This window comes from Phymastichus coffea, unplaced genomic scaffold (genome assembly GCF_024137745.1).
Source record: "Phymastichus coffea isolate CEN01 unplaced genomic scaffold, Cenicafe_Pcof_1.1 PCOF00136, whole genome shotgun sequence".
NCBI classification, from domain to species: Eukaryota; Metazoa; Arthropoda; class Insecta; order Hymenoptera; family Eulophidae; genus Phymastichus; species Phymastichus coffea.
Window position 1 is genome coordinate 1 of NW_026706947.1, and position 27,243 is coordinate 27,243.

Here is a 27,243-nt window from a genome sequence, read left to right on the forward strand (position 1 = left end):
AATTCGCTCGCGGGGCTGGCTGACCGCGCTCGTAATTTAGCTGAAGCAACGAGAGGAGCCAGGTGCTCGCATTCCCAGAGAGAGAGAGAGAGAGAGAGAGAGATAGCGCAGAATCGGCCATTGATAAGGCAATCAGAAGTCGGCCGAGGGAAACGTGGAGTGGCGTCGTCGTCGCTGGGACAGCGCCCGTCGATCCAGGGGAGAGCACGGGCCGAGCGCGCGGACGAACCAATGGCTTGTAACTCACGCGATTAGCCAAAAGCTCGAGAGCGCTAAATTACGTTATTATCTCCGGACCAAGCCTAATTCCTCGTGGTCCGGCTCAATTCGCCGAGCCGCAGACAGAATGCGGCGCCGCTACTTGGCTTTGTTAATACGCGCCTGCCCAGGGGATGCTGCGCACCCGGCCGCGTCGCTTTCGATCGGCCGTCGAGCGCGCAGTTATCCGCCTGCACCACGCCGGACGAGCCTTTTGATCAGTTATTATGGCGCTTGCCACCATTTCCAAATGTTTATCCGCTATACGCGATTATTTTTCAAGCGGAATATCGGTTATCAAGTACGTACGAGTGAAATTAATTGGATTCGCGCGCAACGGTATATACATGCATACGTCAGGAAGCAGCTTGCCCGTACTATATTTAAATAAACCGTAATTGTATTTATGTATACTGAACAATTATTTTAAAATTCATCGCGCGGCTTTCAAACACACACACGCACACATATGGGTTGCTACATAATATACCGTACGCCAGCTGATAAAACGGCAAAAACCACTTGGCGCTCCCGTTTGGATTTCATTTATTCTCGTATCAAACTTTTAATATGCGGCCACGAGCTGATCCCTTTCCATCGACTTTGTCTGTGTTTACACTTTTGAAATCGCGCCTCCTGAAACTCGTGTGTATCGCTTGGATTTCGCAACGTTTTTCGCCGAAAATGTTTCTCGCATTCTCCGCTGCCAATCCAACGATCGCGTTGTATTCAAAGTCCCAACAATTACCGACTGAACATTAATTGTTAATTCGGCTGTAAAGCTATTAGTATTGTTGTAAATGCAAAGTCATACATTTATGTAGTCATTGTCTGCACGTATACAATAACAATACATTGGAAATGCAGCACCAAACAAACGTCTATTGTACGCTCGCGCTTGGCTTTAGAACAACGAGAAACAGCGCGAAATATAAAGGCATGAGCTCCGCGACGCCGTTCGTTCTTTTCTTCCATTCCACGCAATTCGCTCTTGCGATTAGCCAATTTGTCCTCGAGCTCGGTGTGGCCGGCGATTCGAAAAAGCGACGCGGTGCTTTATTTCCTCCGAAGGGGGGGATGCGCGCAACGACGAGCCGAGACAGGCGATCGAATGTAATGGAAAAGCCAAGCGACGTCGACACGCGACAATTAGAGTTGCAGTCCCCAAAGGGCGTTAATGCACGGCTCGCGTTTTACATCGACCAGCGAGTCGCGCGCGCGGTCGTGGTCACATTTTGGCGCCGCTCCCCCGGGCTCCACTCGGCTAATTAGCGTGCGCGACTGCGAGCCTCCGGGGATCCTCCGAGGAGCGAAGGACGCGCGCCTCCTCGCAGGAGCGCGCACCGGCCGCAGTAGTCGGAGTAGAGTTCGGTCGGGCAACAGAGCCGTCTCGCGGCAGATGAGCCGGAGCCCCGCCGCACGTCGATGACTCGGCGCTGGCCGAGCCAACTATCCGGGCCCGGCTTTCCAGCGCGCAAAGTCTGCAGCGCCGGCGAGGGAGAGATTCACCCTCGAGATTCCTTTCCGGGTAGAGAGCGTTCTTGATGCTGGCATTCTTTGCTCGAGCAGTGCGGAAGCACGCTTGAGATTTTTCCGCGAGCGAAAAAACAACAACGAGGCATGATGAAGAACGAGCTGCTGCAGCTGGCTTTTTGTCTCGGCCCGTCTCTTCCTCGTCTTTTTCCTGCCCCCCCGCCCGAGCGACGCGCTGGCACGTAGGCGCGCGCGGCACACGCGCGCTGCGCGGCCTTTGCCGGCAGCGAGCGTATGCGCGGAGGCCGCGGAAAGCGAAACGAAGCAGCGGAAATGCCTCGAGGTCGCGCGCTCGCTCGCTCGCTCGCTCGAGCAGCCTCAAAGTCAACTTTATACCGGCTCCGTGCCTCGCGGCGAGGATGCGCTCTGCCGTCTGGCCTCGTCGTGGTTCGCTGCTGCCGAGATTTTTCGTCTCCGCGACCGCTGCGGGAGGCGACGCTCGGCCGACGTGACGCGCGCCAAAGGGGAAATCGGACGGCCGAGCCGGCGCTGCGAAATCGGCTCGCGCGCGTTGGCCAAGAGCGCGGCGGCCAGTTGCGCAACCGGCGCGCCAAGTGCCGGCCGGAACGGGGCGCCGCTCGCGCGAGTGCGCGGTTGCGCTCGCCTCCGCTCGTTCACGCTTTCCGAAGATGCGCGCAGCGCAAGCGTGACGCCTCGCGCGCCCGCCCGAGAGTGCAGGTGCGCGCGGATTCATGCCGGCTTTCCGCGATTACGCCTAGTCATACGCTCGGCTATTATATGAGTTCGCTGCACCTCCGACCAGCCGCGCTTTCTCCTTGTGCCTCTCCGCTCGTTTTTTTGCCCGAGATTGACGTGCACTTTTGTTCGCTTCCGAGGCCGCTGCTCGTCGAGCTACTCGCGCCTCGACCGATGCGCTCATCGAGCATCGCGTTTTCGATAAGTCGCGCGAAGAGGAATGCTGCTCATGAGTTCTCGTTGTATTACTTCCTGCGGGGCATGCGAGCTCGATACATTTTTTTCCTCGTCCTTTTCACATTTGGAAATCGAGGCGATGTTATCGTGCGCCGCGAAACAAGATACGCGCGCGCGAGCGTTTCAACAGCGGAAATGTCCGTCAATCAATCCGCGAAAAATCGGGGAAACTAGACTCCACGCTCGGTGCGGATTTTCCGAGCTGCGCGAATTTATTGCGAGCATGCGCGCGCGGGCCAACCGTAATACACATATCGGGACGCACGCGTGCGTGGCACCGACCGCCACCGCGCTCACGATATATACCTTACTTGCGGCCTCGCTCTCGCCGCCGCCGCCGCCGCCGCCGCCGCCGCCGCCGCTGCCTCGTTGTGTTGTACTTTATTAGTAGCCATGCGATTTCACTTTGCGTGAAAGCTATACAACACGAGCACCAGCCCTTATCACGCCAGCAATTCGCTGATTGACCGAAAATTCTGGAATTTCATGTTGTCCGAGTGAAATCGTAAAAATGGCACGCTTGTTTGTTTTTACTCGACATTGATTATGTTATCCATTAAGTAACGTGGAATTTATGGAGTTCCACGCCAGTTGTTATATCCTTATGCCCCCCGAACATGAGAGTTAAGCACGAATGTACACTCAACTGGACTGCATTGGCCACGATAAGAGAAACATGTAGATAACATCCTACTCGAATTGTAATTTTGACGAGGGAGAACGAATGTAAGTATCAGAGCAATAGAATGTAGGATCGATGACGTATGGGGATAGGAGAACCCGAGTGCATAGGTTTTTCTTTCTGGTCCGTGGGTGGTGTTGTTCTGCGCGTTGAGATCAATTGAACTCTCTCTCTCTCTCTCTCTCTCTCTCTCTCTCTCTCTCTCTCTCTCTCTCTCTCGACCCGTGTAGGCTTTTACGATACGTAAATCAATGCTATAACTCGTAACTGTACAATCGCTCTCTATGCATTATAGGTGCACCCACGTCGACGTCATCCTGACCTGCCAGAGAAATCCTCATGAAAGACTGGGAACTCAGTACTCAGAATAGCATCGGTATCGTAGACATTTCTTTTTTGTTGTTTCTTCCAACTGTTCCTTTACATTTTCTACTTCAACTTTCCTCTACACGCAGTACATTGTGTTAGCATCAGCCTGTCTATAGTTTGTCTGCACTTTCGGGTTAGATGGCTTTTATTTCAACACTTTATTTAACAGTTAATCAATTAAACCGAAAACAGATTCAGCCCGTGTTCAACAATTTGCTTTAAACATCTTTTCAGCAGGTTTTGTTAAATCGTAATGTGCAAATTACGCTCAAAGAGATGATTTGAGAAGATTTTTATTCTTTTTGTATTGAAAGGTGGCGGTAACATTCTATTCTTTTATGTACCATGAAATAGATGTTTTTTTTTCAACAAAGCATGCTCATAGCCTGAAAGAGTGCAAGCATCGAGTTGTCAAAAAAAAAGTTGACTTCAAATGAAGCTAGCAAGAAAAAAGAAAGACACGTGTGCATTGTCGACAAAAATGCACGCAAGAAACTAGTATATGCAAAGGTAGTCGTCATGAGAGATAAAAACACGAGGATAGTTGACGTAACAGCTCGGTTTACTGCCTTGTTGACTCTTTTGCCGCGGTCAAATTGCGTCGCCGAAACGTCACTTTATCCATCGCCATCCAACAATATAGAGTCGTGTTGGCTTGATCGATTGAATTTCGAGCCCGACGAAAAGTGTTGATCGATCGTTAATCGCAGCGACGGCACTCGCTTGGAAAATCATGGAACCGCGCGGTCGATTCGGCGCTCAAAGGGTAAAGACGGTCGCGCGTCCTCTTCTCCAAAAGCCCGCGGCTCGACGAGTAGACGACCAGCGAAAGCTCCATAAAGCAGGAGGGATCGCATGCGGTGCGCTGCTAAAAGGCGAGGTGCACGAGCGAGTGTAACGGGGCCGATTACAGCGTTACACGGGCTCTCGCGCGCGTACACGGAGCGCAGCTCGTCTGTCGCAATATCCCTTTTAACGATCGCGATCGCAGGCCGGAGAAAGAGAACCGGTCGGCCTCGCACGACTGCGACTCTCTTTCAAACTGCTCACTCTCTGGACGCGTGTCTCCGTAATAATTTCTCTCTCCCTCGTGAGCCTCGCGTCCTTTTTTTCTTCACCAAGCCTCTTAATGACAGTTTTTGTCAGCAGCATTTTAATTGTCGTAGAAAAATTCCTTTTTATTTTGCCATCCCTCTCCAGCGAAAAACTGTGTGGACACTCACTCCCTGTCTGAGAAACATTCTTTTAATTTTACCGCTCCCGCGAAACTTTGTCGTTTATTTTTTTTTATTCTGTTTCACGGCGCTTTTATCGCGGTACTTCGGAGGGTAAAGTTCAGATTCGACCGCAGAAAGAAATTTACATTCATAACTCTCCGCGTGCCCGCGCTCTCAAACTTAGTCTTTTATCCGCTCTGTGTGACGCGAAGTCACCGAAATAAAACAATTATACATGCTCGAACGCGGAAAAGGGGGCTGTCATTAAATTCGCGACAACTTTCCGGGGCTTCAATCCGCCATGGCTTCAAAAAGCATTCTATCGACGTCGCGATTTTACTTGCAAACGCAAGGTGTCCTTTGTGCGCGCGCGAGTTTTCTGCGTGGCACACGACTACGCGCGAAGTAACTTTCCAGCGGGTTTATCGACTTTCCATTTGTCTCTCGGCATTATTTTTGCAACAAAAAAAAATAATAATTAATCTGATTTGCAAAGCGACGAACGGTTGGAAAAAAAAGAAAAGATGAAAATCCTTTGGCGTCGCAACGATCAATTGGGTTTTGCAAACAAACAACCACGGAAGCAGCGGTGTATCTGTGTACAACGCGAGAGAGGATTTTTCCGCTCCGACGGTCGCGAGAGAGAGAGAGAAAAAAAACCCAAGCGAGCGAGGCTCCCATTCACATCGAGTTCACGGGCTCTTGAGCATCGTTGTCGTGGTATACAGCGAACGACGATTTACTCTCTCTCTCTCTCTCTCTCTCTCTCTCTCTCTCTCTCTCTCTCTCTCTCTCTCTCTCTCTCCCTCTCTCTATGTTCAGCGTATCTCTCTACTCGTTTTACTGCCCCACGCCGATTAGGAAGCTTTCTTTTTTTTCCTGACTCTCTCGTTCGACCCATTCAGATTTGCTTATTAAGTTTACGCGAGGTGGATTTACGTAATACCCCGTCGTCGTCCCCCTTAATGGAGTTGCCGCGTGTACTCGCGCTGCAGCTTTCTTTCGTTCGCCGCGCGCGCGTTTTCATTCAGTTGCCTTTTAATGAGCGCTTTTAACTTTGCTACTGATTTTTTTCATGCCTAATTGGGAGATGTACACCGAACAATGTTGCTTCTTCTTTTATTTTAGTCCTTTTATTCTCGAATTAATGCGCGTTAGCTTAAACGTCCCGCCATTCAGCGAGTTAATCAGCGGCTTCAATTGAATAGCATTGAATTTCGTATTGCTCTCTAAATAAACTCGCGAAAATGCGAACGAAGACACACGCTAAGCGCAGCGGCCTTAATCGTGAGCAATCTTCGAGAATCGAGTAGCGCCGCACGCGTTCATTGAACAAAACAAGCTAGCGATCCGCTTAAATAGGTGTTTTTCGCGAGTTTACGGAGAAAGTCTAAATCTAGGTAATCGTGTCACCACAGCAAGCGGCAGTCTTCCTCGATTGAAGATGACCCTAATGAATCGGCGAAAAGACATGCAGCGCGAGAAAGTTCAAAGCCCCCCCCTCGCCCCGCCGTTGCCTTGTTAATTTTTGTTAATTAACATTGCGCGCGTGCTTCGCCAACTTGCGTCGCGATTTATATCCTTTCCAACGACATCCTCGTTCGTACTTTTACCTGTTTTGCCAAGAGAGTTTTCTTTTGTGCGCCTTTTCTCGGCGCGAGTAGATTGTTCATGAATTAGCAGGCTTCACATAACCATCGGCAGAGCGATCAGAAAATAGTTCAGTTTTACCGTGAAAAAGCCTATGCTAGATAATACATCTCGATCATGTTAGCGCATTCTGAAAGTTAAAAAAAGACAAAGAAAAGGCTTGTGCGTTTTTTCGAGGCGTGCTCGATTTGAAGAGCACGTGTTCCCGAAATCCTAATTTTTATTGTGGACTCGCAATCCCATTATGGCAACGCTATCGTCAATGAAAAATTCATTGCAAAGCAAATAACAAAAAGAGCCTCATAGACATTTGCCAAGCGAAGGAAACAAGCGAATCGTATCAATTTCATACACGGAGTAACGGCGACGAAACATAATCCGATCAGAGCAGAGCTCGGAGCAGAAATCAGACAATTCAATGGCAAATATCCGTCCGAAATTCTGGGAAGTATCGAGAGAGAGAGAGAGAGAGAGAGAGAAGAAAACAAGCCGAACGTTCCCACGGTCGATCCGCAGCCGAGCGAGTAATGATTTCGCAAACCTCTTTCTCTCTCACTCTACGCTCGGACGCCCTAAGGGCCGCGGTGTCTGTTTCTCTCTCTCTCTCTCTCTCTCTCTCTCTCATGGCCGCTCGCGCGTTCATTGTCACCCACACATCATCGACGCTTTCGCCTTCGATCGATCCTTCGTGACTAAGCGCTCGGGGAATGCGCGACGCTGATTCGAAGCGCGAGTACGAGCCGAGACATTCGGTTCGCGGCAGATTTCTTTGCGCTTGCATTTTCATCGTGGACGTCGTTCGCGCGGCCGATTTGGGTTGTTCGGATGGCGATTACGTAAGAGAAGGCGGCGACGATCCGCGGCGCCAAGCCTCGTACTTTCGTTTTCCGCTTAGAGCGCGTCGGCGAGCCATTAAAATAATAAGCCCTCTGCGATTGTGCCGGCGAGAGGCATCGCGCTCGCGCGCGCTGGTGCCGTACATCCTCGCGCCTACAGTTTCGCAGCCTCGGGCATAAAAGCGTTTTACGAGCCGCGGTAGCTGGCCGACGCGGCCTGCTCTCCTCGAGGATGCGATTCGCTGCGCGTCGATCCAAGAGGGAGGATTCAGCGAGGAGGAGCGCTCTCGACGGTCATCGCCACGGTTATGGCCTCGCGCGAGCGGAGGCGCGAACGAAGGCAAACCGATGCGCGCGGCGTTGATATCTAGGCGCGGAGACAAAGAGCGAGAGAGAAAGAGAGAGAGAGAGAGAGAGAGAGGAGCGAGCATAACGGGAGGAGAGGCCACGTGGGAATCCGCGCCTGCACCTGGCTCGCCGGAGCGCGCGAGGCTTTAATGAAGCGTGCGCGCTCTCGGATTACCATAATGCTTTTAAATCTGCCCCGCCGGCCGTAACTACCGACCGCTATGCGCCATGCCAAAGCGCATCCTGCCGTCCGGCTTCTGTAAATATGATTGCCTCCATTACTATACCTTGCCCGAGTCGGCGCGGTTTAACGCTGCCTGCTCTGCGCTGCCGCCAATTACGGATCGATTTTTCCAATTTCCGAAATTTCCCGATTTCGACTTCCGCTATTTAATGCTCTAGCGCCCGAAATAGAGATAAATCTTGTGTGCTCGCCTTACGACGTCCGAGCGTTTGTCGACATTGCAGTAAATATTGCAAAAATATCGAGGTATCTTTTGAAATTACGCGAAAATAGAACAGCTTCGTTAATTAACGAGAATAGTGCATCGCATAATTTCGTAACCAAGCAGACACCATACTTTAAAAGAGAGAGAGAGAGAGAGAGAGAGAGAGAGAGAGAGAGAGAGCGAGCGAGAGAGAGAGAGAGAGAGAGAGAGAGAGAGAGAGAGAGAGAGAGAGAGAGAGAGAGAGGAGGTTCCCTGCAGTGCAAACGCGAAATACGCTCGGCAAAGCGTAATAAACAAAATGATGCTCGCGTGGTGGTCAGCGAAGCGCGCACGACGGAGCAAGCACTAACGAGTAAAAAAAAAGGAAAAAAAAAAGAATGGACTGTGCGATGCATTACTACACATTTCGGCTTTTGAACGAAAACACATCAAGTCGTAATCGAGCGAGTGACGCTGCGCGTGCACGCGCGCAACCCGACGTCCAATTGGCCGTGAGGGATAAAGACTGAGGTAGATAGACTGAGCAAGCGATATTGCGATCTGTCTTCTGCGGTTTGTCGCTCCCTACAGCCTCGAGAGCGCGTTTAGTTGCTTGTCTCTGCAATTCCGCTCCGGCGGATATTTACGGCATACTGGATCTGTCTGAGCCTTGGCATCATCGTCTCGTGGACAGCTACAAGGAATCAACATTCAACTTTATAGATCCGATAGTTGTCCCACTGTTGTTGTCGACTGGCGACTCGAACTTTCAAGCTGCCGTGAATTCGACTTATTCTCTGGCACGCGCGTGTCATCGAGCGGCGCGAATTCCGCACCGGTGAAACGAGAAAGGCGCTAAAGAGCGGCGCGCAAGCTAATTAACTAATGGAACCAGCTCTGACAGCGGATAAGACGGATCTCTTTGAAAGGCAGATTTTTTTTTGGTCTCTTAAGTCACAAGTGCGTGGGGCGCGCGCCCGCGTGGGCAGCCGCGCGCTCGATTGTTTGCTTATCGCGCATATTGTTGGAATGAATTTTGTGCGGGACTGTGCGAGTATGCGAAATGCCTGAGAGGCCCGTCGAGTGAATACTTGCATTGTTGGCTCTCTCGCTCGCGTCTATGGTATTAAAGATACAAGCTGAATATGTAAGTTTAAATAAGTTGTTTAGCCCGTGGATGTCAATAATCATAGAAAGTGAACAAATCCGCGGATAGAGCCCGTCCATTATCCGTTGCCGGCCAGAAACCGTCCGTAATCCATCTTATTAGCAGCGCGCATAATCGTCAGTTGAACATGGTCGAGGAGTAGTCGAAGCCAGTCTCATCCCCGAAAGGCGACGCGGCTATACGAGATAAGACTGCGTAGAGAGGGAGCAAGGCAGCAACGGCAGCAACAGATATGCCCGTCACCGGAGGAAACGCAGCACTGAGAAGCGCAGGAAGTCGCCTCTCGGAAAATACGAGGAGGAGGAGGAGGAGGAGGAGCTGAAGGCGACGGCACGTGACTAGCGGACTTGCATAGCCCATTAATCCAAGAGCGTGTCGCATTGATCCATCATTGTCCCTTTCTCTCTCTCTCTCTTTTGCACGCTGCTGCTGCTTATACTAGCTCTACAAGAGTCTGATGTACGAGGGCTTGCCTGATACATAATAGATCGCGCCCGCAAATAGCTGCCGCGCTACTACTACTACTGCCACTGCTGCTACTGCTGCTGCTGCTGCTGCTGCTGCCCGAAGCGCGACCAACTACCACTGCCTCCTTTTCCCCGTCAATCCGCTCTCTCACTCTCTCTCTCTCTCTCTCTCTCTTTCTACGCCTCGGAGAGCAACACGCTATTAGCTCTGTCTGTGCATCCTGTGCATTCATTTAATCGGTCGCATGTCGCCGATGATCAATCGATTCCGCATAGACAATATCGCTAATTAACTGTTGTGCGAGCAGAAGAGACTATAATAATTGGCGAAATATCGCCTGTCCGGCACGCCGATGCGATCGAGAAAAGCGAAGCTTTTACCCGCTATCCATCGGAATAATGGCGCGACGTGGTCTCTTATCCGCTTGGAGTTTCTTTTTTAGCCAAGCTTTTCTCCCCTTCCCCTGCTCTGCGCGCAGAACCAGATCGCGCTAATGTCGCGCTATTCATACCGACGTACAACACACAATTCTCCCATCAATCTACTATAAATACTCGGCGTGCCACTTTCCAGGCTCGCTCGCTCGCCTCGCGACTCTTATATACCCTGCGCGCGCGGCGCAACATCGAGATCGTATAGCGCGCGCGTGTCTGCGCGTATCGGCGCGAGTTATAAACCATCAACTCGCCGACACTTTCTACAATAGCCTCCCGATTTTTTCCGCTTGGCAAGCTCGCGACGAAAATTCGCGCGTCGCTCGCTCTCTCTCTCTCTCTCTCTCTCTCTCTCTCTCTCTCTCTCTCTCTCTCTCTCTCTCTCTCTCGCGCGAAGTATATTCCCATCCAGCCAGGGCGATATCTATAACTAGCTTAACTGGAGCTTATTTTCTTACGACTTCTTGGCCGTGGAGCATAGCTTTTTCCGATGCTTGGATTATTCACGCCGTGGGTGTATATTTTTGACGCGCAGCCACGCTCCGGAAATCGCGCTCGTAATTAAATCATTAGACGTATCTGCTGCAGCCTCTGCGGCCGCCATTCGCGTCGGTCGTTCGGACGCGCGGCCACTGAATTATGGCCAATATCGCTGAAATTTATCGCGTGCGTGATATCGATGTTGCGTTATTCATGAGACTATTCTATTTGAGGTCCATCGAACGTTTTATAGCTCAATCGGGAATCGGGGAGAAGTGTATGAAAGGCCCCGGCAGAGAGGGAAAACAAACGCGAAAGTTAGAATGTAAAAAGCGCATTCGCAATATTTCTCGAGTTGCAACGATTTGCGTGCGTGTGTGTACGCTCCTCTCCCCACCCCCCGTGAACACGGACATTTTCGCGCTCTCCGCCGTACGCCGGTTGCGTAAGGTATACTTACTCGCCGCCGCCGACGGCGACGACGACGACTACGACGAGTTGGTACATCGATGGTGCGACGCTATAAAACACACACAAACACAGACACACACGCACTTGGCGTTGTGCAAATGCGCTTATTAGCCGGCGTTGCCTCTCGACGTAAACCTCGCGCCTACTTCGCCGCGCAGCAGAAGGCCTTGATCGGGCCGCGCTCGCCTGCGCTCGCCTGCGCGCCGCCGCTCGGCTCATTTGCATTTTATATAGTTTTCGACCGCGCGCGCGGCTTTTCAGAGACGTAACGGGATAATTAATTGACAGGCGCGAGCTCTCACCGCAGTGTGCTTTTCAGCGCAATTAGAAGCCTTGCTTATGGCCAGGCCGCGAGAAGAGCAGACGGAGGAACGGCTCTTCGTCTGTGTCTCTGGAATTTCGCGAGACGCTATGATTGCCTAGTGAGCTGCCGCTGCGTGCGCACTGATTCGTTCGCGGTGCGAGCTTAGGCTGCAGAACGAACGACGAGCCAACGCGCGCGAGAAGATCAGTGGGTTTCGATGAGCGGCAAGCGCTACTCAACGGCTCTGACAATGGACTCTCCACGCAGGGGAATGACGAACGACATCGTTTTTTATACCTCGCGGACTATGAGCAACTGCAATTGAGGTGCTTTGTATTCCAAGTAGTATTCCAAGATAGCGCGAGAAAACGATGCAAACGAGTGCTCGCACGGAAGCTATCGCGAGGAGGAAAAACAAAAGCAACGCCGAGTTGGGCGGCGAAGTCGAAGGATGCCGATAAATAAAGCACAGGTACACGGAGGAGACTTAAAAAGAGCTTTCGAAGGAGCGCTCGGGCAAAGGGGCGGCGAAATTTGCAGTTTTTACGCCGGCTATTCACGGGCGCGAGGATAAAAGTTGGAAATCGGAGAGCTTGCGGCGCGATTCCGCTGGGAGAGCGGGAGGAGGGTCGGGGGAGAGCGATTTATAGGCCGCACGGCGAAAAATGAAGCGAATGGCCCATTGAGCCGACTCGAGCCGGCGGCAGCGAGCGGAAGGGCTGTTATTACACGTCCGGACGACTGGAGCGGCAGTTGGACCTGTTGATTGTCCGCCGCTGCCGGCGCGCATGACGAACGGCCGAGAAAAAGGAAAGAAAGCTCCGATGTAAACACGGTATAAATCAAATCAGCCGAGCGACAGAGAGAAATACACCCGTAACGACCGGGACGAGAGGACATTAAATGAATTTAAAGTGGCTCTTTAAGTAGGCACTTGACGGCTGTGTTAACGACGAGAGCGAATGGATCGTTATACTCATAATGCCGACATCACTGTCTTCTCTCTCTTGACTTTCCGCGGCGAGGAATCAAAGTGCATTTTTCCCCGTGCCCCTTAATGCTCCGGCGTAAGGCACCAAAAACCAGCGCGGCGCCGTTATTTACGAGCCGCGCCGCGCTGCAGACTGCTGTACAGCTCCGCTGCATGTATTTCACTGTCGGGGACTGTATCCGAAGAGGTCATCGTGCGCGCGCGCCTCTCCTCGTTGGCCGTACGCACGTATAGAGCTATTCTGCGCTCTGTCCAATGCGCACGACCAAGTCGACCGACAAATCGATCCTATTTCGCTCTCTGCCATTACAAATTTTTCGTCAGTGTCAGACTGAGTCTACCGATTTTTAGTTGAGCTGCTTACTGCTCGGTTATTAGCGAGTTTCTTGGCGTAGAACGAGCGACGATTTACCGCGGTTATTCCCCGCCCCCCATCCTCGTTATCTCAATCAGCTATGTCGATGAAAACGACAATTCCCATTGGGACTTGGCCTAACACGTACTCAACCTGCAAATCTGTTTTGTCTGTTTCAGGTGAGTTACCGAGCTTATCGTTGCCCTAATTCCGCAGAGCGGTCGTGTAGTAGCGAGCGTAAGTCACGGCGAAAAGAAGCACAAAATAAGCCCGCCTTTTCCCGGCCGCGAGACTTTCGCTCTCGATTCCGCGAGTTGCGCACTCATCGCGGCGCGCTGCGTCATATCGTCGTCGTGCCCAAATCGCCCCCCCTCTCTCTCTCTCTCTCTCTCTCGTTGAAAACTGGAAACTGGACTGTCCGGTACGTAAGCACGCGCGCGCAAAGTTAATTTATTGAGCGGTTCATTTCGCACGTGGCTGCTGCCGCGGCGCGCGCGCGTATAACTGCACTTTCACTCGCGCGGCGCCTATTTCGAAAGAGACGCTGCCGCGAGATAAGCAGAAGGGGTTCTCGTTTTATCGCCTCCACACGCTATCGCGCAATTTATTTATCAATAATTTATTAGACTCCCTGGCTTGACGCCTTTCGCGATGCCATTGCCTTCTTCTTTTTCCCCTCCTCCTTGCCTTGTTAGATAGCCGCACCAAGTTTTATCGTGTAACCGTTTGGTTTCTTGTTCAATTTCTGTCTGTCGTTTGATTTACCGAGTTGAAAGCTTATCGGCCAATATACTAAAGTGCTACTAATTATTGTCCACGGCGGATCAAACTGTTTTTTCGAGCGCTACTTGATTACGGCAACTGGTTTCGGAAAAATCTTCATTGGAGTCCTGTCGGGCCGCGAGCTTATCTGCAATGCTCGCAACAAACGCTTTGCTGGCTCGGTTATTCGCGAACAAAGCGACGGCAGCTAGGCGCGAGAGGCGAGAGTGATTTACATCGAGTCATCAAAACGTCATCGCTCGCCGTCCTTTGTTCGCGACAGGGCCCGAAAATTCAGTCACGACCCACGCGCTTTGTCTCTCTCGCGCACGGTGAATCGCGTTTCGCAATCCGGCCAGCGTCGCCAACTTCACATCGGGAGAAACGCGCGGTAATTAAATGACGCCGAGCCCGAGGATTCCCCAAAGTTTTCCGGGGCAATTAAACGCAACGACGACGACGATGATTGGAAATCGAGTTGCGGCCGGATGCTATACGTATTATACGATCGCCGCTGCTCGTGGGAACTCGGAACGTTAAGTTCTGAGTTCGCTTTGCCGCGCTTGTCTGATTGTTTATTGTATCGCTAATTTATCGGCGGCCGAGTTTTTCCTTGGCCTGTGGCGCGCGTTGATTATTTATTTTACGACGTTTCAAACAAAATACATTTTGCCTCATTGTTGATTCATTAACATTTCAATCGGCAGCCTTTAGCTTATCATTCGTTAAACGAGTTTGGGTTTTATATGTTATCATTACACGGGTTTTCTCTATCTCACAATAGTCGTGGATAGAGCCATTGGATTTTAGATTTATGGATGCAAAATATCGTCGGATCTTGTCGTGCTGTAAGGACGCAAATTAAATCGTCGACGTAAAACAAAAAAAATCAGTTGCACGCGTCTTCGGTCAATGACGCAAAGTCAATCCATCCAAGCCGATAAGAATCGACGACTACCCGTAATCAAACAGAAAACGAGAGAAGAAGGGGACGTTGCAAGCACTCCTGGAGACAAGTCAATCGATCGCTCGAGTGCTCTCTCCACACGCGTAAACAATTCCACGCGTACGTACGTAAATACAGACATATATATCATCGAGTGTCGATCAACTTGCGCGCTTGCGAAATATTCCGAAACAAACCACGAGAATCCATCGATGCGTATCGTTGTTTTCTTCTTGCTCGCGGATATAACAAAAGAGTGCACTGCATTGAGTCAGCTTTATCGTTTATTATACTTTTATTGCTGCGCACTCTCGAATTCGCGCGCGCGAGAGAGAGAGAGAGAGAGAGAGAGAGCGAGACAATGCAGCAGTGTGAGAGCGGAAATGGCGACGGATGAGTGCACGTTGAAGGCAGAAGAAAGGGAGAATTAATGGCCGATAATTGCGATTCGCCGTCTTCTCGCTGCATAATCGATGCGACTTGTCTTTCTCTCTCTCTTTCTTGGGAGCCTGAGAATGGCCTAATTCGCTTTGTGTAATTGTTCCGCTGCATTGTCGCTGCTTCTTTTTTTTTCTTATTGTCGACTCCCGTCGGCGAAAGTCAAATGAGCGATTAATTTCTTCGAACGAGCACGAACAAAACAAAAAATAAAGAACAATAATGCCGAGCAGCGAATTTCCTAAGGCAAGCGAACAATTGTTTTGCAATGGCCAATAATTGTATTTCATAGCACACTGTGTAATCAGCTTCCTGGCTTTTTTATTAATTGCAATAATAACAGCATGAAGATAACATAAATTACGAGTATATCCGTCGCTGCACGGAGGAATGTTGCGAAATGTCGATCAATAAAAAAAAAAAGAAACTGTCCGGTTGGAGATTAATTGATCGGCGTAGCTATACGTGTCAATCCGCATTGTCCGAAAGAAAGCGAAAAAAAGTCTCGTCGATCGATATTCAATTTCACGCGGCAACGTCGGTCGGGATGGAAAAAAAAAAACAAAAAAGTTATGCACGTGTGTGCGCGGGGGCAAGCGCGCAGAATAAAAGGCCGCGGAGATAAAACCGCGGAAGAATATAATCGGCGGGCAGGCAGAGAAAGCGCCGTACGTTGTTGCGTGATTCATTCCCGATAATCAGTTGCGTGCGTCGATAAAGCCGCGCGTAATGGCGTGCATAGGTAAGCAGATACGCTGACGTCGCGCGTCCAAAGAAGAAAGAGAAGGAGAGAGAGAGAGAGAGAGAGAGAGAGAGAGAAAATGATCGGTGCGCCGCAGGTGTCTCCCTGGCAGCGAGTTACGAAAGCGAGCGAGTCGGCTGCTCGAGTTTCCGAAAAGTACGCTGACCTGCTTCGCGTCTTACGTGCAGCCTCTGCTTCCCCGTCGTCTCGTTGGGTAATCTCGGCTTGTCTGCGTGCGTGTGTGCGAGTGTGCCTCTCTGCCTCTCTTCGTCAGTCATCGTAAAATAGCTCTCCGAACGAAAGAGCATTGTGTGTGCGCGCGCGGGTATGGTTAAGTGTCTAGCGATGGCTTTTTGCAATCTCCTGTATGAATGATCTTCGGATGCGCGCGCGATTTGCCAGTCGCTTGGATCGTTCGCTCGCCGGTCGAGAAAAGAATGGCAACGATTCCATTGACTGAAACGCCAAGCGATAACGATAAGAAGAAACACGCAAATCTGCTCAAACATAACTTTGACAGATAACACGGAGGTAGGAAATTGAATTGATAAGAGGGAATTGAGAAATTCCATGCGAGTTATAAATAAGGCGTTTTAGATTGTACGAATAGATTCGGCTGGGCTATAATAACATTATTCAGCACGCAGCGTACAAATTAATAGCCATGGACGCGGTCAGTAGTACAATAAGTAATATAATCGAGTTAGATAATATTGCAGCCACAGAGAGAACACCTTTCTCTCTCTCTCTCTCTCTCTCTCTCTCTCTCTTGTCGCGCGGGGGCACGAATATAACAACAGCAACGGCGTGGACACGCCTCGCGCGATATTATGAATGAAAACTCGCCGGGGCTTTGCGTCGCCGATTGATAGTACGCAGCTGCTTGTCTGGTATCGCGCCGCGCGGCGTAATGACCGTTTTCGAGCTTACCACTTGTATCTCTTTCGCGCTCTATCGATCGCCCGCTGGTCTGCTCACTGCTGATGTGTATGTAGCCTGATAACACGCTCGTTACGAGGTTTTTTTTCCCGTCTCTCTGTTTATTTTGCTGCAGGCAATTTTGGGCACATTCGTTTGATTAATTTGCGATTCATTTTCGATTTGCCTTTTTTTATTTTTCCAACTGGTTAAACCGTTATATTCTTTCGAGAGCGTACGAATATTTAATGGCCAAGTCCAGCACACATGTTTATCACTCTCGCAAATGGAGATCGAGAGAGGATGCGGCAAAGTGAGCGGAAAATCATTTGTACGAGCGAAAATATGACGGTTGATTTACTGGCCGCCAGGGCTTTCCAAAGTTCAAGTGAGCACTAATTTCCGCATACTCGGCGCGCACGGACGTATCTTGCAGTCGGTCTCTCTCTCTCTCTCGCTATAAATTTAGCCGATCAAAGAGCGCAAAATGTTTTTCCCCCGGGCAGAGTGCCGCACGCGCGGAGAGTCAGACGAGGGATCGACGAGTCAATAGTTTAATTAAATTAGCCAAATCATTGTGGCGCGAAGCGCCTTTCAATTAAGCCCGCAGGCAGCGGCAGGAAATGTTTCGTTTACAGTGCAACTGGCGGAGTTTGAACGCCGAGCGCGACATGGTCTTTACAGAGAAAACAGGGCGCTCGAGGGGGATGAATTCAGCCTCGGGATACGTGGCGCAGCTAAAGCGTCAGCCTCCAAATTCCGAGTTGCTGCTCTCACCTCTCTCTCTCGCTTTCGTCGAGCTGTGCATTGTGCGCACACGCTACTCGCCCGTCACAGAGAGACACACAGCTCCAAGTTTAACCGCTGACGCTTCGCGTGCGAGCGGTCTCTTTGGTTTCCTCCTCTCTCGTTTTTCAGCCTGATTTTCAGCTGCTTTCAGAACGACGGAGGAATGTTCCTCGGCGACCGTCGGACGCTCGCGTCGAGGAGCGAGATAGCCGTGCGGAGCGCGCGGACGAAGCTGCAGGCAGGCGAGAGGTGCGCGCGGCGACGCAACAGGAGCTCCCCGGAGCAAAGATCGTAGCTGGGGCGCGCGCGCGCACGCGAGTCACGGGCGTGCGACATTCGAGCCCGCGCGTACGTACGCGCGCGGTAGCCGTCGCTGCCTGCTGCCGGCGGCGCGCGCAGTGGCTCTCACGATTGTGCAAACTTCCGGCGCTTCGTGCGGCCGAGCCCGAGTCAACAGACGCTCCTCCTGCCCGGCCGCGAGCGCGCTGCAGCCGAGTCAATACGAGGCGTAATTGCGCGATTACGAGCGCCTCCAGCCGAAGACGCCGAGCCGGCGGAGCGAGGGCCGCGGGCGCTCGCGCGAAAGGTCGCGCCGCGCGCGAGCGTCACGGCCGACCGCGGCTGGAGAGAGAGGCCCGCCCGCTCCGCGCGACGAATGCCTGCGAACGAGGCATCGATCGCCAGGAATAAACGAGACGACGACCGCGACGCGCGCCAGCGGTCAATCGCGCGTCTCTCCTCGCGTCGCTCAGGCGCGCCGATCATTGGCGAGGCGCGCGTAAGTGAATTAGCCCGCGAGAGCGACGACGGGGCGGGTGCGTCGGGAGGGGCAGCCGACGGAACGGCAAGGCTCCAGAATAAATACGCTCGCTCTCGCCTCGTGTTTATCTTTTTATTTAGTTTCGCGCTCGGCCGATCCTCGCTCGACTTAACGACCTCGTCGCTTGGCCGGCCGCCAAGAGCGCGGAAGCTTTCGTACTTTGTCGCGCCCGCTTTTATTCGCTCGATTATTTATACGGCCGCGCGCGCGCGCGCTATTCTCTTTCTTTCCCGGGATGCGCGCGACAACCTCTCGCGTGCGGAGATTATTCTCTGTCCCTGCGGAAAGCCGCTGCTCATGATTTCGCGATGGGGCCGATACGATTGTTCGCTTCGATCGTGCCGTTAGGCTGAAATTACGCGCGCGAGCAATCCACTCGGAAGATTATAGTCTTTGAAAGAGCTCGTAATGGTTTAGCCGAGGTGTGGCACTTTTACTTGAGCGTCGATCATCCTGATCACCTCGAGAGCCGTCCTAAACGCTTCGCGAGCAGACCCGTCGAGTCGTTCGGATAGTCTTGAAATTAAAAACGGAAATAGCTCCGCGGACGCTCGACAATAGAGGTGGGTCTTTATTAAGACGCCTTGCGAGATTTCGCGCAATAAGCGCATCAGGCGATCAGCGACAAAAGCTCGTCATTGGAAGAGCCCCGACATTGCGCAACGCTAGAGAGAGAGAGAGAGAGAGAGGAAAGTCTCGAGAGTTCCGAGTAGAATGGGAGAAAGGTAAAAAGCGAAACGACGAGAGCGAGAGCGAGAGCGCTATTTATATTCGGGCGAGTCGCGGGGACGTTCAACTTCTTGGCGCCCCCGCCTCCTCCTCTCTGCTTCTGCCGGCAAATAAATCTCCGACTCCCCGTGGACGAGACGAGCTTTCCCGGCTTTTCGCAGCTTTGTTTTCTTTTCTCTCTTGCTCGCGTGCGGGCAAGCTCCGCGCCGGCTTGTCGTGTGTTTATAAAGTGTCACCTCACCGGATTATATGAACCCCGCGCGCTCCACTTTTCCATGGCTCGCTTTTATTCCGGACTGTGGTCTGGCGCGGGATTTCGTCGGCGCGCTCGCCTATCGCCAAGATCATTTTCGTTTGTTTGCCCTTCGATCGCTGCGCCCTAAAGCGAGCACTTTGCTTCCGAGAGAGAAAAGCCGGATCGACGAAAAGAGAGTCGGCTAAACGCACTGCGACTAACGAACGAGCTCGTTTGTTACGCTTAACGATCTGTCTCGTGATTTATGCATACAATGAAACGATTAAAATCCATTTAAAAGCCAATTTGACTGATTAGCAAAATGCTCGTACGTCCACTCGCTCGTCAAAAATCCGCGCGTTCTACACATTAGCGAGTCTAATTTCCGTGACACAAAACTCGGTCTGATAAGACGCTCGCCTAAACGATTAACCTCCAGGAAACAGCAATATAATAACCAGTCATCTCCGTAACCTAATTTTCCTAGTCTGCGCCGGCACAGGGGAGTGGTTGCTCACGCGAGCTGACGTGTCGCGTGGCCGTCCAACGAACGCCAGTAGCGGAAGAGGAAGGGGTCTATAGCTTCGCGCGATTTTTCGACTCACTCTCTGTCTCTCTCTCTCTCTCTCGACGAGCTTGTCGGTTCCGATCGCTGTCGGCGACTATTGTGCAAGCTGCAAGGGTTGGCCCCGTCACCGAGAGCCGTTTGCGAAATTCTCGTTCTCTCTTTCTCGCTCTCGGCGCGGTTAATCACAGGCTATACAGTGGAGGAGCGCATTTATTAAAAGAGAGATAGAAGAGACAGATGAATATCGGTGAGTAGTATCGAATTATCAATTGAGAAATATTGTTAATAATACCTTCGACGTCCTCCTCTACCGACGCGCAGTGGATTATTTTATTCGGAGAATCGAACACCACACGGCGCCGTGTAAAAACAATTGACCCGGCGTCGCAAACGAGTCATAAACAACACAGGCACACGGCGCTCCGGGTGGGAAAAAAAAAAAAACAAAGAGAGGAAAAAAGCGATCGCGCTGTAGCAGCCAAAGAGAAACGGGACAAACGCACGAAGGAGTAGAGCGAGCGAGCGAGCGAGCGAGTTGGCGGGGTGGGAGGTGCTTTTATCGATTTCGGCATACCAGACACTCTGCTTCCGCTTTCTCGGCGATAATTCCTCCTCCGAGCGAGCTCTCCGGCGTTCTCATCCCTCCAAATATCGCATGTATCCCTCCTACCGCCCCCTCACTTTTACCAAATTAATTACGGGTCGTTCTCTCTCTCTCTCTCTCTCGGTTCGGTTCATTGCCTCCTATCTATCTTTTCGCGATGCGTTACATTTTCTTTGTGTCCGTTGCGCGACAGTCGCTGCCTCGTTAGAACGATTGCACGTCTGCGCGCTTCGGCAGCGCGTGGCATTAATGCGCGAGCATAACCGTGCGTAATCTAGCTAGGCACTAGAGCTCAAGCCAGAGGATTATTTCCGTTGGAGTTGGTACGGGCGAGGCGCAACTTGCTCCACTTACCGCACGAGTTTGCACACTCCGCGAATAGAATTGTCGAAAAGTCAGTCGCGCGGCGCGCGCCCCCGCGACTCGACCGTCGATGCGCCATTCAACGCGAGCAGCAGCAGCAGCACTCGTTGAGTCTCCAATGATCGCGCGTCGATATGGATCAGCGCGCTCGCGCTGCCTCGCAACGCGTGTGAATATCAGTTTCCCTTCGCCGGGCGTCCGCAGCGCGGCGGTCGCGCCTCGAGTGCGCAATAAAGCATAAGGCTTTTCCGCGAAATCAATAGCGACACGTTTATTCCGGCAGCGTGAGAAGTGCGCGACGCGACGGATAAGAAGGACGAGCGCTTCAAATCGATTACAACTGCTGCATTGTTCTCTCTCTCTCTCTCTCGCTCTCTGCGTTCGTTTCCGGAGCAGCGTTTCGCAGACAAAGCGAGCACAGAGCGGATTCAAAGTACGCCGATTTTTAAGTTTTCGCGGGTTATTGCCCGGCTACACGCTGCCAGTTGTAAGAGCTGCGTCTCAACTTTGACGAAGTTTTTCAGTTAAACCGGCTGGCCTTTCTCTTTAGCGAGCAGCAAGAAGTGGAAGAAGAAGAAGAAGAAGCCAAGAAGCAGCAGCAGCAGCACCTTGACACGCCACTCTATACCTATATTGTTCTTCTATTCCAATCGTTTCTGCCCTCCAAGAGGCTTTTTTCTCTCTCTCTTCCCTCGCCCGACGTTCCTCTCTATTTATTTGCCGCTACACCGTCGAGTATCTTTCTTCGTCTTACTCGCTTTCTCTTTGTTTTCCTGCCGCTCCTTTTACCTCCGTTTGGAAGTCAATAGCAAAAGAAGAAAAACGCTTCGCGAGGAAAGAGAGACTAAAAAACTTGAAGAGATACAAAAAGTTGGATTCGCTGCTTGCTTGCTTTTGCTTCTTTTTCCCCCCGAGTCTCCGCAACAACCCTATCCGCGAGAGCCAAGGAATATTTTCACTCATTTCAATTGTTATCCAATCAAATTCTCGCTTATTTTTCGCCTATTGTTATGCTTGCTGGACGCTTACAGTTTCGGATTACTAATTGGCTTACGGCCGACAGAAGCGTTTATCACACTTGTCGATAAAGGAAAAAAGAAGAACGAAAGAACGAAGGAAAGAAAAGGAAAAACGGCCGGAACGTCAATGCACTCGAAAGAAAGAAACGACGAGGCGCAGTATCCCCCAGAGTAGTAATCAACAAGGTCATAAAAGCTCGGGGTCGAAGCGTTAGCCGCGCATCGTTCGATGTATAAATTGATAATTACGCGCGGCACGTCCCCCTTATAAATGAGCGAAGCGTCATAAATCGGCAGAACGCAGAGAGCAGCGCGGCGCTGGTCGTCGGCGTCGTCGTCGAGGGGGAGAGATTATGCAACTCGACGAGCCGGCTGGCCTGCCCTTCCCCCCTTTCTCCGTCGAGCCGAAAACGGCCGTGGCGCGCGCGCGTTCCTGCCTCCCTCCCCCCCTCCCTGCTCCTAATACTGACGCCACCGCTTCATTGAATCAATAATCCACTCCAAAGTCCCGCAGTATACGGGCAGTCGAATCGAATCTCGATTAGGCGACTGGAGAGTCGGAGCGCCATCCCCGCGAACCGTCGAACCGCAAAAGCGAGACTTTGGGATCGCTCCTAAGTGTACGCTTCCGCAGAAATAATCATAAAAAAGGGACGAGTGCTTTGAATCAATGGCATATGCGAGAGAGGGGCCGGATTACTTTTCTCCTTCTCTGTCTAGGCCTGCAAATAGGATCGCTTTCAATGCCAAATACGCGCCTAGATAGATAGTTTTGTTTGCATTTTAATTTGACGGTTGTTTCGTGCCCCAAACTGGCTGCGACGCACACGTACGCCGCCGCGACGGATATAATAGTCTATCATTGTGTCGGGAAACTCATGGCAAATGAATGCTACTTAATGCCAAGTCATATTTGCTCACTGTATTATTCATGCGGCTGATCGCTGCTTATAGTAGTTTCCATCAGAAATTGAATGTGTGTTCACTGTTGTATTGAATTTTCCCTATTTTCGAGTCTACCGGTTACAGTTCATACAAATTAGACCGATGAATAATGCACTGTCGGACGGTTTGGCGATTAACCCATCCGCCACGCGGATGTCAATTTAAAGTGCACGCGAACATGCAATCATTCTAATGTCGATGAAGGCAATCCTCATTTTTCCAGATAACACGAGCTTTAAAATCGACTTTGAGAAAAGTAACTTTGACATATCGGCCAAAACGGCTGCACGCTCACTCGTGACTACTATACATTCTTTTAGAAATACAACGATTGAATTTTGCTCAAGCGCACAAGAAGCTATTCCAATTTAGACGTGTCGTCCAATCACCTAGATTGGAATATTTAGATTATTCATTAAATCGACATTAAACTCAACAATGCAACTAGAAAAACGATCATTTTCAAAATAAGCGATGAATTGAAAAGAAAAAAAAGAGAATAATTGCGGTTGCGACAATAGGCCGCGACGTTGAAGATGTAAGCGTGAAAACGTAATTACTAAGGTAACAAAACGGCAACACTTAAGCCTTTATTAGCGTATGGCCGTGTGTGCGTGTGCGCGCGTCCAAGCTTTGCCTTGGTGAATTTCAAAGCGCGACAAACAACACAAAGCCCACCCACTAAAAACGAGGCGGAAGGAGAGAGAGAGAGAGAGAGAGAGGAAAAAAGTAAAGCCTATTGCCCCGTGTACGAGCGAATAAAACAGAGCGAGCACTGGGTGGCAGTAGTCGGAAAAAAAGAGAAGGCGATGCGCACGGAGCGGAGCTCTGGCTTCAGCTGCATTAATTAAACTAGCACAGGACAATGAGCCTGTCGCGCGCGCGGGCGTAGCTTCTCTCTCTCTCTCTCTCTCTCTCTCTCTCGCTCTGTAATTCACGCCTCTTGCTCGCTCTGCACGTGTAAAAGCCCGGCAAGCGTGCGCCGTTTCGCTTGACTTTTCACTTTTTTTCTCTCTCCTCGCTCTCTCACTCTCTCGCGTGTCTCTTAACTTTCTTCCTCCATCTCTTTTTTTATTTCGCTCTCCGTCCCTCTTTTTTCCCTTCTCGACTTTTCATGCGTTTTTATTACCGTCCCTTTCACGGCGTTGTTATTAGTTTTACGAGTCATCGAGAAAATTGGATCAATTGAATTTATTAGGTGCTGATTATATAGCCGTGATTTATTTTTTCAGTTCGAGCTGCGCCCGCGCGAGTTAATAGAATTAATTACAGACGGCAGCGGGGCAATTAAAGCACGTTATCGATATCGCACGAGCGCCATCTACTTGATTTTTATTTCGCGATTCTCTTTCTCTTTCTCGCTCTCTCTCTCTCTCTCTCTCTCTCTCTCTCTCTCTCTCTCTCTCTCTCTCTCTCTCTCTCAAGCTCGATTCCCACGTTTATCTCGACGACGAGATTAAATTTATTTGGACTATCGGGCGATCTCCCGAGCCCAAGAGAGAGCGAGAGAGATCTGGCCTTTTTGCAGGTTCACTAACGCACTCGGCGCGCCTCACATAGCTCGGCTCTCGGTGCGCTCAATGGACAACCGAGCCGTCGGGCGAAAAATAAACGAGCTTGCGCTCGGCAATTACTTCGCGAGGTATTAAGTAAGCAATCGGTAGCGAACGTTGTCCGCGGTATCGAAGCTTTTATCGTCGCAGGATTTTGAGCGAGCGAGAAAGAGCTGCCCCCCCCCCCCCCGACGCACGAAGAGCTCAAGGTATGTGCCCGGGCGATAAAAATCCCGGAGGGCGACGAGGGCCATTGCTCGGCGATTATTCCGCGATTTCGTCCTCGGGACGCGACAATCGCGGATCGTGGTCCGCGATTGTTGTGCAGCTCCGCCGTCGCTTTCGCTCCGCAAGCTCTCGCGCTTGACGAAGCGAGAGAAGCACGCTAAAACCGTCCCCCGTGGCTTGCAAGCGCAGCCAGCGCGAAATACGATCGGCGCTCGCGGGCCTCTTCCGCGCGCAGGGTGAATATATTTCGGCTGAGTTTTCAGGGGACGACGTGGTGGAGAAGACTGGTGAATCCGGAAGTGAGATAGGTTCGCGCGAGTGCGGGCCGCATTTGGGTATGACGATCATTCAGCCGAGATAATTGCCAAACATTGTTCAGCCAGTTAGTCAGTGGAAACTTACTCGAGTTAATAAGCGTGCAGAGCTCGAGCGGGCCAACAAAGCTCCCACCGCCCCTGCCTGCCCCTGTGTGTAAATTAGCGTCTTCAATTTGTAAGCTCTCGCGCTACTAGCCTTAGGCTCTCTCTCTCTCACTCTCTCTCTCTCTTAGCCGAAGCATTTCTCTGTGCTCTGCATAAACATACGCCGGTAGTGCAAGCGCGGCAATAACAATAATGCAGCCGCTGGGCACATGATCACGGGCACGCGGCCCAAGTTCTTAATTTGTTGTTCGGGTTCACGGAGTCAATTGTACAGCTCGCTGTTGCCCAGGGGGCTCTCTAGCTCGATGCCGTCGCTGCTGCTCCAGGCCAAATTGTATTTTTGGCCTGTACCAACGAGTCTGCATTCGTAGGTTTCTCTAAACGCGAACGATTTGTACAGCTCATTGTTCTTCCCTCCTAATTGGCCCAATGTTTGTGCCGCTACTGCTGAGTATTTGGCGTCGCGCGTGTTTCTCTCTCTCTCTTTTACCCTCTCTTTCGGGAGGGAATGGGGTATAAGCGACAGTCACCGCTGCGAAGCTGTTGCTTGTGCGCGCGCGCTCTATGATAAGCAATCTCCGGCGACGACGAACGATGATAATCATCTTCTCTCTCGTGCTTATAAAAAGGGCCGGGAATCTTATCTTGGTAATTGACCTCGTAACACCTTCATTAATCGCGCCTTCGGATAATTGACAGCGCATGTAAATAACAATCGCTTATGGCGATCTATCATTGCTGGCGAGCCAGCCTAAAGTTTTTTTTTTATTCTTTCTTACTCTTGCCTGATTCGCCTGGTCTCGGATTAAAGGTATTCGCGGCACTCGATAGGTGCCGCCGATAATACGAGCGTTCGCCGACAAAGACTCTCGATCGGCTTATCACTTCTTGTGGCTCTTTCTTCGGCGACAATACTGTCGCTGCTCTGCGCAATTTAGGCGGCGGCGACGGCGGCACGATGCACGTGCCGAGATTTCGGCACTGACCCGTGGGAATCGAAACTGAAAGCGCGCTGCACTTTGCTCCTCGTCTCGTCGTCCTCTTCTTCCTGTGCAGCTGAACTTTATTTGTGCTTGTTGGCAATCAAGAAAATCATTTGGACGAATCGCTCGAATGCTTCTATAATTGCCAGGCTTAATTGATATTGTCTAGATGCCTCCTTGACTGGGAAAAAATTGGCCGCACTTAATTTTTTTTCTCAGTGTCGGCTTATTCCCCAACGTTGATTTTCGGAATGACAATATCGCTAATGATTTCATGAACATGTTACTTGCACAAGGCGCGCAATGTGATCGAGGCAATAATTCACGAAATGTAATATAATCGGGCGCCGCGAGCCCTCTCAATTATTACGCTCGGGCAGGAAGTCTCGCGATGCGAGCGTCGGATGACTTAAATAGATGACGTCGCCGATGAAACATGTAAAGCCAACGCGCAGAAAACAGTCCAAGTCTAATGTGGGTCATTAGCCGCGGACGCTGTATTGCCGGGATAGGAGCGTGGCGTGACAAACACGCGTGCAACTTTCATAATCGCGCGGCGATATAATCCTGCTCGTGCAGCTCGCAGCGAGCCCATGTCGAATGCTGGCCGCTCGCGTGCGCGCGCGCCGCTCGAGGCTCGCGGATTCCGCGGACCGGGCGCCCGACGCAAGGGACAATTTATTCGGGGCGCGCTGCTTAATGGCCCTCGGCTGAAGAAGTCCGGCGATCGCAGCTCGCATAGCTAAATTAATTAAAAGGCGCGCTTCTCATCCCCGCGAAAATTGAATAAAACATCGAGCGGCTCTCGAGCTCGCGCCAATTAATCGCTGCGTTTACGCATTCGGAGGGCCTCGATTATTTTTCGCTCCTCCAGCTCGATATTAAAAAAAAAAGTATGAATATTGATTGCGAATATCGCTGTCTTCATTCGTTTGAAATAATCGACTTCTGCTGCTTCTGGGCCTGGTTAATCCGTCGTTTTGCTCGCCCCCTCCTCTGTCTGTCTGTCTGTAAATCTATACATCACAGTGTATCTCGTAGAGAGAAGAGCATTCAATTATTGACCCTGGCTGACTTTGCGCCCAAAGACGTATTAGCATCGGGCTTGAATTATTCATTGGGGTGAAACGGTTAATCCGCCAGTATGTAAATTAATCCCTCTAATTGCGAGAAACTCTCCCTCGTTTACGAATCATATGCATTTGTGTATGGGGTGAATCGACGACGAATTAAGATTGCAACGAATCAATCGCG

General features: G+C 51.1%; 1 protein-coding gene across 2 annotated transcripts in view; it reads left to right on the plus strand.

Annotated features, from left to right (window-relative positions):
- The first annotated feature begins 3,608 nt into the window (after positions 1–3,608).
- Positions 3,609–27,243, plus strand: part of LOC131671842 (protein scalloped) — a 49,235-nt gene continuing 25,600 nt past the window's right edge. The window contains exon 1 of one of the 2 annotated variants that reach the window (XM_058948596.1): positions 3,609–3,782. In XM_058948596.1, the coding sequence (XP_058804579.1) occupies positions 3,746–3,782 (37 nt within the window). In that variant the 5' untranslated portion in view covers positions 3,609–3,745. The remainder of the gene's footprint in view (positions 3,783–27,243) is intronic. The other variant, XM_058948597.1, reaches the window with a different exon arrangement.